The sequence below is a fragment of the Taudactylus pleione genome, unplaced genomic scaffold (genome assembly GCF_031769625.1).
Source record: "Taudactylus pleione unplaced genomic scaffold, aTauple2 ptg000256l, whole genome shotgun sequence".
Taxonomy (NCBI): Eukaryota; Metazoa; Chordata; class Amphibia; order Anura; family Myobatrachidae; genus Taudactylus; species Taudactylus pleione.
Window position 1 is genome coordinate 14,524,465 of NW_028284658.1, and position 12,437 is coordinate 14,536,901.

At 49.7% G+C, this 12,437-nt stretch overlaps 1 protein-coding gene across 3 annotated transcripts in view; it reads left to right on the plus strand.

The window, feature by feature from the left end:
• The window catches only part of RBL1 (RB transcriptional corepressor like 1), a 170,647-nt gene that overhangs the window by 114,650 nt on the left and 43,560 nt on the right, over window positions 1-12,437 (plus strand). For 2 of the 3 annotated variants that reach the window (XM_088480668.1, XM_088480670.1), the window contains exons 13-16: window positions 4,929-5,090; window positions 6,792-6,924; window positions 7,029-7,262; window positions 7,378-7,547. In XM_088480668.1, the coding sequence (XP_088336794.1) occupies window positions 4,929-5,090; window positions 6,792-6,924; window positions 7,029-7,262; window positions 7,378-7,547 (699 nt within the window). The remainder of the gene's footprint in view (window positions 1-4,928; window positions 5,091-6,791; window positions 6,925-7,028; window positions 7,263-7,377; window positions 7,548-12,437) is intronic. The other variant, XM_088480669.1, reaches the window with a different exon arrangement.

Genomic DNA, 12,437 nt, shown 5'->3' on the forward strand with positions numbered 1-12,437 from the left:
ATCCCCGACTGGCGCCGCGACGCCTGTACTGATCTGGGGATCGCGCCGGGACGACAGAGTCCGTACTAGCCGGACTCTGTCTACCTCCCAGGACTGCTGCCGGAGTCGCCGGGGATTCAGGTAAGCCGCGCGTCGCTGGCTAGCGGCGGCGCGCGGAATGCCTTAAGATGCAGTCCTTTAGCCTCCGGTCCTGGGGACAGACCGGAGGCTTCTGGTAGTGGCGGCGGGCCCCCCATAACCCATAGGACCACTAGACCACCAGGGATAACAGGCAAGCGGGAAGCCAGCATCCCTGGGGTTATGGCCAGCCAGGGGAGGAAGCCTTCCCTGTTCAGCGGCTCTTCCCCTCAGCTCAGCGCGCCTTTCAGCACACAGTCTGGCGTCGCTGAGCTGCAGACTCTTCGGCCACTCCTCCTCTGAGGTCTCTGGGGGCCATTTTCTTTGTGGCAACGCAGATCTCAGGGAGCACGCGGACCGGTCCCCCTGTGTACCTCTCCCCTGATCAAGGACAGCATACACAGCACTATAGCCCTCCCAGACACTGAATCTGGGCAGGTTGATTGTAGTGGAAAGGTGCAGTGAGTATATCTTCTCTGCATGGTATGTGACTTTTGCTAGTGCTGCCTGTCTGTGCTTATTTTCCGCTTACTGTCAGCTTATACCTGTCAGCTTATACCTGTCCCTTTACTTCTCCTACAAGCCCTACAGGTGTGTGGGGGAGGGGCGTTTCTACAGACCTCACCTATATAAATCACGTATCAGTTGTGTGTGACACAGTGCCATATTGTGGGCTTTTGTTCAACACACCGGTGAGTGCGTTTACTTCTGCCACCAGATATATAATATATTCTGTCATGTCAGACGAGGAGGTTGAGCGCTCAGTGGCTCCGGTGTTGGCCTCCTGCGGACGCTGTTCTGCAGGAGTGGATAGGGAGGATTTGTCACAGGATGGCCTGTGTAGTCGGTGCCAGGTGGCTCCTGGCCCATCCAGACCTTCTCTGACGCAGGAACCACTGTGGGCGATGTTTTCTCAAATGCTGGTGTCTATTGCGGACCGTCTGCCGGTCCCGACTGCTCTCCCTACTAGGGCGTTACCCCAGCCGACCATCCCCCATTCCCCGGGTGTCCCGCAGTTATTGCGGAGTCCTCCTGGGTCTCAGTCTGTGGGTCCATATGCAGGGTTGCCTATGTATATACAGGCTTCCCCTGTGCCGCAGCAGCCTGTGGTATCTTTTCAGGCCCCTATGGCGACTCCTCCACCCTGGGTGGATGTGCTCTCCAACTCCGTGCAAAATTTGGCGGCCGCATCCTTGGCCTTTCAGTCAATGTTGCAGACTGACATGCCTTCTAGGGTTTCAAAACGCCCACTCATGGCGCGGGCGGCTCAAGTATCGGACTCAGAGGGTTCCTCAGATGATGGGGAGGTCCCTGATGACACTGGCTCGGATGCCTCGGTCCAGGAAATGGATACCAAGTCGTCCATTAATGTGCGTGCACTGGTTAGGGCGGTGCGAGCCATTCTTCTTATAGAGGATGAGGCACCGGTTCCTAAGTCGAAGTTTCCTAGTTTCAAAAAAATTAAAGGTGGCTTCTGCGGTGTTTCCCCTGTCGGATCAGTTGACTGATCATATGGCGGTAGCTTGGCAGGCGCCCAGTAAGAGATTCCTTCCTCAGAAGCGGTTGGCTGCTAATTATCCCTTCCCTGAGGCACATTGTAAAAAATGGGAAACTCCACCGGCGGTGGATTCCCATATCACCCGTTTAACTCGTATACCTTACCTTACCATTACCGTCGATATCCTCGCTGAAGGATCCCACGGACAGGAAAGTTGAGACTTGCTTAAAGTCTATTTACTCCCTCTCCGGGGCGGTGGCCCGACCGTCCATGGCCATCTCCTGGGTGGCCAAGGCCATTGAGCGGTGCTTCTTACATTGGGGAAGCTTCTTTAGATGCTAGTCTGCTGACTTCGCGGGTATCGGCTGCAGCGCTGTCTGCCCGCCGATCCTTATGGTTGCGGTCCTGGAGAGCGGACTCTGATTCAAAGAAAGGCCTGGAGGCCTTACCTTTCAATGGGGAATTACTATTTGGTCCGGACTTGGACAAAATAGTGGATACCCTGGCTAAGTCCAAGTCGGCTTTCGTCCCTTCGGCGGCACTGCCTGCTAAGGTTCGGAGTTCGGTTTTTCGTTCCTTTCAGGTTCAGGGTAAGGCAAAAGGTCAGTCCTTCCCGAGATAGTCTGTGAGTAAGACTGCCTCTAAACCCAAGAAGCAAGCCTGGAGTGCTCGGCGCCCTTCTTCCAAGCAGAAAGATAAACCTGCGGCCTGATGGGACGGGCCTCCCTCTGGGGGACCTCAGAGTGGGAGGCCGACTTCTTCTATTTGCCCAGTGCTGGCACAATACCACCACGGATGCCTGGGTTCGAGAAGTGGTCTCCCAGGGGTACGCCCTGTCTTTTCGGCACAGACCACCCCACCAGTTTTTCTGCACCAGTCCTTCTCAGGACAAGACCAAGGCGTTACAGATTCAGGAGGCTATGGAGTCCTTGCTGAAAGCAGGGGTCATTGTTCCCGTTCCTCAATCACAACGAGGGATGGGGTACTACTCTACTCTGTTTCTGGTGCAGAAACCCAATGGTTCTCATCGCCCTATCCTCAACTTGAAGTCTCTGAACAAATTCCTCAGAGTTCCCAAGTTCAGGATGGAAACGTTAAGTTCCATCATTCTGGCGATGGAACCGGGGGATTACATGGTGTCCCTGGATATCCAGGACGCCTACCTCCATGTTCCGATAGCACCTTCGCACCAGCGGTATCTGAGGTTCGCTATCCAACACCACTATCAGTTCCGAGCGCTACCCTTTGGTCTCTCCACTGCACCGAGGGTGTTCACGAAGATTATGGCGGTCATGGCCGCACATCTTCGGAACCAGAATGTACGGCTGCTGCCGTATCTGGACGACCTCCTGTTGCTGGCAAGCTCCCCGGAGGTACTGCTTCAACATCTCCACCTGACGATCGCTTGCCTGCAATCACACGGGTGGTTGATAAATTGGTAAAAGTCCTCCCTGAGTCCATCACAGCGGATGGTTCATTTGGGAGCCCTGCTGGATTCGCGTCAGCAAAGGATTTTCCTGACTCCGGAGAAGGTCGCCTCCCTACAGCTGCGGATACGCAGTTGCCTGAGCAGTCGCCCAAGAAATTAGCGATGGTATCACACCGGCAAACATCCACCGCAAGGAAAATCCTCTGGAAAGTAGATGCTGGAACCAAGACAACGTCCCAAGTACCAATAAGGTACTTCAGTACAATTCTTGAGTAGTGTCCAATCAGTGAGTGCCTGATATAGGAAGAACCACCAAAGCGTTTCACTACCACCTGGTAGCTTTTGAAAAATTTCTTGGGACCCTCGTTTCATCTAATACAAGCTGGTAAACCATTCTCCCACTGTTGGATTTACAATTCTATTCCAAGTTCCTTCTGCAAGACTTTTTTTCAGTGTCCATTTTTCAAAACTGCAGTAACCAGTGCCTATAGGATATTATCATGCATGCATTGTGAGGTCGTATTATGGACCTCTATTTATTATCATAGTGGATCCAAATTATTTTATTTCAATTTTATGTATGTATTATTGTTCTTAATTTAATATTCAATAAATTGCATCTATTACCAGCGCTGCATATTTCTCTTTCCTATTGCTTTACAGGAGGCTGACTACCTCCCCTTTTTTGCAGCTGCTGGGAAAACTCCTCACCTCAGCGCCCTATCTACTATTTTTATTGTTTTTCTCCTGGCAATTGCTTCTGCCAGGAGGGTGTCTGAATTGGGGGCGCTTTCCTGTCGCCCTCCTTTCCTGATTTTTCACCAGGACAGAGCGGTGCTCCGCACTCGTCCTGAGTTTTTGCCCAAAGTGGTCTCGAAGTTCCACATTAATCAGGAACTTGTTGTGCCAGCTTTTCAGTCCCTTGATCTTTCAGCTGGTGAGACTTCCTTAGATGTGGTCCGGGCGCTTAGAATCTATGTGGACCGGACTGCTTCGGTTAGGAAGTCTGATTCCTTGTTTATCCTCTTTGGTTTTCACAAGAGGGGTTGGCCTGCCAACAAACAAACGTTAGCCCGTTGGCTTCGTTTTGTTATTTGTGAGGCTTATGCACAGGAGGGTTTACCTGTGCCAGCCTCTGTTAAGGCTCATTCCACTCGTTCTGTGGGTCCTTCTTTGGCTGCTAGACGTGGCGCTTCTGCTGTTTAGCTGTGTAAGGCGGCCACTTGGTCTTCAATTCAAACGTTTTTGAGGTTCTATGCGTTTGACACCTTCGCCTCTCAGGATGCATCCTTTGGGCGCCGGGTGCTCCTTTCAGCACAGGAGCATCCCCGCCCTTAGTTGAACTGATTTGGGAACATCCCCAAGGTCAACCCTGTGGACCCCCTATGGACCCTGAAGTAGAAAACAAGAGAGAGAGTAAGAACTTACCTTTGTTATCTCTGTTTCTACAAAGTCCATAGGGTCCACAGGGCGCCCGCCCTGACGTACCTGACTTCAAATGGGCTGTGTGACTGGTCACCGATTTTCCGTCTCCCATTTCTGTGAGTATGGTTTCTTGTGTGCTCCAGTCTTCCTTCTCTCGGTTTAGTTTCCTCCTTCGGCCTAGGCTGCTTACCAACTGAGGTGCCTGTGGCTCGGGGGCGGGGTATAGAGGAGGACCCAAGTGCATCCTGGGAGCTAAAAGCTTAACTGTGTGGTGCCCATGGATCCTGATCCAGCTATACCCCCCAAGGTCAACCCTGTGGATCTTATGGACTTCGTAGAAACAGAGATAACAAAGGTAAGTTCTTACCATATCTCTTGTTATATAGGTTACTGAATGATACATTGAATTAACTTTGATTGCAAAAAGAGAAAATTTTCTTTAAAATGTTGGTTTCATAGGTCATCGAAGTCTTTATCCGCTCAGAGGATGGGTTGTCACGAGATATGGTGAAACACCTCAACAGCATTGAGGAGCAGATCTTGGAGAGCCGTGCCTGGGCAAGTGATTCTGTTCTATGGGAATTACTACAGGCATTTGAGAATGTGCCAACTTGTGAAGAGGTATGTCTTCGATGTGTTGCAAGCTTGTCCATATAATCACATACAACCTCCATATCTCTTACTGAGAATGCCACGCTAGCAAAAACAAAATTCTTAATATACATAATACATACTGAAGGCAGCCCCAACTGCATTGTTGCTGCTGTATTTATCCATTTGTAAAGGAATGAGCTTGAACAATGTAACTGATAATTAAATGTTGTAATATCTTTCCCTGTACATGTATTGTTTTGTGATCTTTAAACTTTATATTACAATGCAGTCTAATGCTCATCAAATGATCTCCCAGCATATTAGAGTATTGCACTATTTGGTTTTGTTTAAATACTTTTGGGGGCTGATTCTGAGATGATGCAGCCGTGCCCCTGCCTGCGTCTTTTGGCATTTGCCTGTCTGTGAATTTATGCAAATGCTGCTACAAAGTCCTTTCCTGGTGTACAGCCATGCGTCTGATTGTGTAAATACTGATACTGCTGCTTATAGCATCCATAGACACACTTTAGACACACCATCTAAACATTGGCAGGTGCAGTTTCTCTGTCAAGTATGGCCTCCTATGTGATCGGTTGAGTTTGTATGCCACCGCTTTCATCGACGTTCCCACCTCCATGTGTTTGTTAAGCCACCTCCCTGTCACAGCTCAGGTATGCCCACTACATTTTCAACATATTTCTGAGAGACTGTGCCTTAATCGCAACTCTGATTCTATACACACGCTATCTGGAGGCATGAGCAGTGCGACATAGCTACAAAAGACAAAAATCACTTCATTGCGTTTGACATCAAGGCCACCATCAGGGGGAGGACTATTGGGACTGGAGTCGGGGGGTCCGCTCCTACCCCTGTAGTTTGACTTATTTTCATGCTGCTGCTGGCTCCAGTAGATAAGATTGAGTCGGCGGGCACTAGGACCTGCTGCTGCTCTAACAGGCCAGGTTCGTCCAGCAACGACTACGCATGCGCGTCAATGCCCTGGACTTTGCTGTCTGTCTCCTCTGCTGTCTGCAATGTGCAGCACATAAAGCCGGAAGGGAGCTTGGCTGGACACGCACAGAAGGGGGCCTGGCTGGGCACGCAGGCTTGATATATTTTGGCCAAATTTTTTTTAATAGGAATAAGTTAGCGGGGCAGGGGGCTGCTGATTTTGTCAGTCCTGGGCCCCACAATTTCTGATGGCAGCCCTGTTTGATCTTGTCAGTGCATGTGACTCAAAATCAGGCCCTACATAGTTTATGTATGCTTAAGATTTAAGGTAGCCAGACACTACAACTCAGCCTATGCACCCAATCACTGTCCAGCCTCAAGTGAAACAGCTAGATCAGGGTTTCTCAACCTCAACCCTCAATTTCTCCTTGTGGAAGATTGAAGATAATTTCTGATCCCAGCAAAATAAATGAACACTCATCTGTCCATGATTAAATACACAAAATATGACCTGTTGGTAGTACTTGAGGACTGGAGTTGAGAACCCCTGAGCTTAGATCACTTGAAGACAGATGTGAGGGTGTTTATAATGGTTGGCTATGGCAGTTACCGTAAGGCCTGTTTTACAACCGTGTTATTACATTGATCATTATTTGGTGTTATGATTGTTTTGGTGTCATGCAGCAATATGTGAACAATTGCATGATATGCCAACATTACAAGGATCTTTTTTTTTTTTTTTTATATATATATATATATATATATATTTACCCTCAGGTTATAATACCAAGCAACTTTGAAACTGGCAATGAAGCTGGCTTAGGCCATCTCCCTATGATGCCAGCTTCACCTATTATTCATCCTCGTTTGAAGGAAGTTCGCACTGATCTTGGAGGCTCTTCCAAGAGGGGTATGTTCTTCTAATTGGCAAATCGAAGAATGTAATGCCTAACTTTAAATATAGAACTATAATTTTCAATTATATGTTTTTTTTTTTAATTTGTCACGTTTCAGATTCCCAACCTCTGTCTCCGTTGTCTGTTCATGAACGCTACAATTCTCCAGCTGCTGGCAGCGCCAAAAGGAGACTGTTTGGGGATGATTGTCCAAAGGAGTCGCCAGTGGAGAGACTCCACACCACACCTGAAATCACCAGAATAAAAATTGTCCCAACCCAGCCGCCTGAACGTATGTGTGTGTCTCCAGACAAAACTCTGTATGGACAGAGATTGACTGTACCTTTAACTGGTAATAGTTGGACACATGCTATAGTGCAGGATCTTTCAATTTTTTAATGTAATATGGTTGTCTATGCTTTTATTCAATTGATCCATTCTAATCCGTTCTAATTTACTCACACAAGGTACAATATCACTGAAGACTTACCCACAAACACACAGTGAAAATGGCCCCTTGACGGCTCAGGCCTTGATTAGTCCAACAAAATGGCAGGTTTGCCGAACACAAGAAGCATGCCCAACATCTGTCAGCAAGCCCAAGAGAACGGGGTCTCTTGCTTTGTTCTTCAGAAAGGTGAGTGTTTTCTCAGACATTTTCTTGAATAATTGTGCTACAAAGATTATTGGGGAGATCTACTAAAGGCAAATTGAACAGAGTACAATATTACCAAATATGCCAGGAATTTGGTAAACCATTGAAATAAACAATTTTCTCTGGCATCCTATCTGGCGGACACTAGGGGGAGTAGAGGGTGCTGTTTTAGGTGCATGCACAAGAACAAACTAAACTGGTTTGTGGGCTCTACATCCCATAGGGCAAAGCACCTTTAGTTTCTTTTTATGGGCCCAAAGAGTGGGCACAATTTTCCCTAGAGCTATAAGTTGTTTTTTTTTTTTTTTTTTTTTTGAGCAATGTTAGCGCATTGCTTCTGCGGAGTTCCCCTGCAGGGCACAGTAGGTTAGGAGCGCTCCCTGGTCACAGATCTTGTGGATGACCGGGAGAAGGTAACACGCTCTGATTACGGTTACTATCGACTGTGGCTTCTTGGGCCGTGTTATGCTGTAGTTAATACCTCCAGTATTCCAGTATTGCTTTTGATAGTGTCAGGTTGGATGTCAGGTGTCAGTCCGAACCTGTGGTTCGTTGATAAGGTGGATAAGCTTATGTTTGTACATGACCAGGCTAGTTAGACGGTCTCAGGGACTTTCACCAGGCCTTGAGCTGAGCCGGTTCGGGCTAGCACCTTGCTGCCCACCAGGTCAGTGTGCCCTTTTATGTTCTAAAGGCTAAGTTTCTTCAGGAATTGGGGCATCTCTATTGACAGACTATTCCTGAATCTATTACTGTGGTCACTGCCTGGATTTGAGGTTTTTTCGCAACTTATGCAGAGTTCGGTTGCGCCTATTGTGTACAGTGCATCTCTACAACCTCCATCTACTTCTGGTAGATGGAGGTTGGTGGTTTCTCCTTCGGTACATCTTTGCACCGGGTCACTGCTTTTGACAGTTCTTCACAAGCTAGGGCTGGTAGGTGGGTGTACTATTCTAGTGTCTCTAGATCGGCCTACCAGGGAAGTGTGCGTGGACCTCCACATGCTCTCTGTGTCGCCTCCTGCTCAGGCTGGGATTTCCCAATCCATTCACTGGGTGGCTGTTGAGGCGGCCCTTCATGAGGCCAAAAGTTTCTGCCACCTTTCTGCGCGTGGTGTATAGGTCATCTGGTTTCTCTAGTACATATTGACAGCTGTGACAATCCTACTTATCAAGGTTTGTCATCTGGAACAGTGTTCTCCCCAGAAAATTTTTCCAGCCGGGTGGCATCAAGAAGTAGCCGGGTGGGGGCCTTCACAATAATAAAATGTTTTAAACGCTGACATTATAATGATTTAAACTGGAAAAGTCTGTAGGATCTGTTCCTTTTTATACAGCTCCCAGATACTGGCCCCACTTACAGGTTCCCAAAGTGCCGGGTGGTGGCTGATTTTTGCCGGGTGGTGCACCCGCAAAAAACAGCCTGGGGAGAACACTGTGGAAAATGGATTATCCAGGATTCTGGCTTTCCTATAGGCCGGAGTTGGACATAATTTGTCATCGATTTCCCTTCAGGGTGTAGGTCTCTGCCTTTTCAGTGTATTTTCAGAGAAAAGTTATGGTCATTATAGCAGTACACCCGTTCCTCCCTTTATCTGCAGAGAATAGAAGTTGATGGGAGACACCTCAGTGTTCTCCCCAAAAATTTTTTTCAGCTGGGTGGCATCCAAAAGTACCTTCGCAATTATGCGCGCGCCGGGAAAAGGGATATCTCCTTTACCAATCCAGCCCGACAGGTCTCAGGCTGCTCCCCCACTGGCTCTCAGTCAAAACTGCCCATTATACAGTGCCCCCTGTAGTTTTCCCCTTTATGCATTGCTCCCTGTAGTTTAACTTTGCCTTTATGCATTGCCCCCAGGCTTAAATAGTGTCCCTTATGCAGTGCCCCCAGGCTGGCCCCTTATTCAGTGCCCCCAGGTTTAATAGTGTCCCTTATGCAGTGCCCCCAGGTTTAATAGTGCCCCTTATGCAGTGCCCCCAGACTGGTCCTTGCCCCAGCCCAGCACTTACCTTTACTTGCTGGCTGCTGCCTCGCGTTGACTGGATCTAACTAGATCCAGCAGGCGCGCGGGGGAGGCTCCTCACATTGCGGGTGACATCATGACGTCACCCGCGCAGTGCATCACTTCTCTAGCCTCCGGTCACTTCAGAGGCCAGCGTTCCACAGTGGGGGTCGGCGGGGAAAAGTGCCGGGCAGCAGGCTGTTTCTGCCGGGAGATTCACCCGCAGAAAACAGCCTGGGGAGAACACTGGCTTCTGTGGATTCTTTGGTTTCTCATCTATCGAAGTAAACCACGTTTCCAGTTCCGGGAGCTAATACATTAAAGCAAATCTCAGAGCGGAAATTGGAAACTACGTTTAAATCCATTTATGCTGCTGCTGGCACACTTCTCAGACCGCCCTTAGATGGCTCTTGGGTCAACAAGGTAGTGGAGAAGTGGGTAGAACAATTGGTGGAAGGTCTAAAGCTGGGGTGTCCAACCTTTCACCTTCCCTGGGCCACATTAGAAGATGAAAACTTGCTTTGGGCCGCACATAAAATAAAATAACAGTAACGTAGTAGTAGTCCCCCCCTTGTAGTGCCCCCAGTAGTAGTAGTCCCCCCCCCTTGTAGTGCCCCCATAGTAATCCACCCCTCTGGTAGTGCCACCATAGAAATCCCCCCCCCCCCCCCCCTGGTAGTGCCACCATAGAAATCCCCCCCCTGGTAGTGCCACCATAGAAATCCCCCCCCCTGGTAGTGCCCCCATAGTAATCCCCCCCCTGGTAGTGCCCCCATAGTAATCCCCCCATAGTAATCCCCCCCCTTGGTAGTGCCCCCATAGTAATCCCCCCCTCGGTAGTGCCCCCATAGTAATCCCCCCCCCCCCCTTGGTAGTGCCCCCATAGTAATCCCCCCCCCCTTGGTAGTTCCCCCACAGTAACCCCCCCCCCCTTGGTAGTTCCCCCACAGTAACCCCCCCCTTGGTAGTGCCCCCATAGTAATCCCCCCCCCTTGGTAGTGCCCCCATAGTAATCCCCCCCCCTAGTAGAGAGAGACTTAATAAAAAAAAACAACACTTACCTGAAACTCCCGCTCCTGGTCCCGACGCTTCCACTTGCTCCTCTGGCCGCTTTGCGTTATGGGAGAGACGTCGTCATGACGACGGCTCTCCCATTACCCACTGTGGGAGCCGGAAGATGAAGTCTGATAGACTCTCAGCGGCTGCTGATTACAGCAAACACAAAGCTGCCGGCTCCGGCGGCTGTGTGTTTGTGCTGTGTAGCCGGTCAGCACTACACACGCGGTGCAGTCTGTGTCACAGTGACACAGACTGCACCGGCCCGCGGCCCGGGGGGCACATGGCACCCTGCCCCCCGGCCCAGCCCGCCACTGGTGATTACGCTGGCGGCACAGTGAATGAAGGAGAGCGTGGGGGCGTGGTCTGGGGGCGCCGGGACTACAGTGAGCAATCCCGGAACAGCGGGCCGCGGGTTGGACAAGCCTGGTCTAAAGTCAAACACTCCGCGGTTGGATCTGATTACGTTGGAGGTGCATATTCAGGAATCTGCAGTATACTTGAAGGATGCCTCCAGAGATGTCGACCTGGTAGGCGTTAGGATCTCTGCATCAGCTGTCTCTGCTCGCCGGGCTCTTCTGCTTCATGCTTGGCAAGCGGACGCTGAGTCTAAACCGTGGGTTGCAGCTCTTCCTTTCACAGGTGATATAATATTTGGGGGGGGGGGGGGGGAGATGTAAGAGCACTTTTCTACCTTTGTCAGCACCTCCGCCATGTCGCTCGTTTAAAGGACCCTCTTTTCGAGCTCCAGCGAGATTTCAAGGTCGACCTAGAGGTTCATCTTCAGCAGGTCGAGGAGGTCTCAAAAGAGGACGTCAGACTGCCAGTACCTGCCGTCCGGATCCCAAAGCAGCAGAAAAGCCAGTGGTATGACTGGCTCCCATCCCACCTCGGGGGTCCCAAGGTGGGTGTTAGTCTCCGGCACTTCTTGGATGCTTCGCGGCAGACTTGTCCCGACGCTTGGGTTTGGAATCTGGTATGTTATGAATACAAGAATAGTTTGCCTTCACTCCTCCAGTGCCATTTTTCACAACAGGGTTCCAGTCGATCCTTTGAAACAACTAGTTTTGCGTCAGGCGATCGACAAGCTTCTGCTGGCCGAGGGTTTGATCCCAGTTCCGACTGCTCAAAGAAACCAGGGATATTGGCCCTCATTCAGAGCCACTCGCTAGCGGCAGTACGCTCGTTCCGAGCGATGTTCGCACATCTGCGCATGCGTACGGTTTTTAGTACGCATGCGCGAACCAGTCAGTGCGGCCGAAAATCGTTGGTACGCAATATAGCGAGGGCCTGCTATTTTGAGTGACAGAATGAGGCGTATGTGGGTGGTAACAGGGGAAGGTGCTTGAAAACGGGGAGTGGAGATCCGAACGCAGGCGTGCTTAAAGGTCAAAACGGGTGTTTTAAGGGCGTGCATAATTAATACAGCAGCGTCATTGACCACGTCACTTGGTTTTTTTTAACTCAGAACTGCTCGCAAAATAGTGGTTGAAAACACCAACCACAAGAATAGCGAGCAGTTCATACGCTGTACGATGTACTCGATTAATCTAATAAATAGCGGACATGACGTATGGTGCGTGCGGCCAGGGGGCGTTTTTATAAAAAAAACGAGCGTATGTTTTGCTCGCTCGTTCAGACTTAGAGGTGGGAACAGACTGCAATTTGCGAACGGATCATTTGAATAGCCACCCCTTGTTTTTGAACGAACGACCACAAATAGCGAACGGCTCTGAATCAGGCCCATTATTCCAAACTTTTTGTGGTTCCAAAGCCGGATGGATCCATCAGACCCATTCTAAATCTGAGGTCTT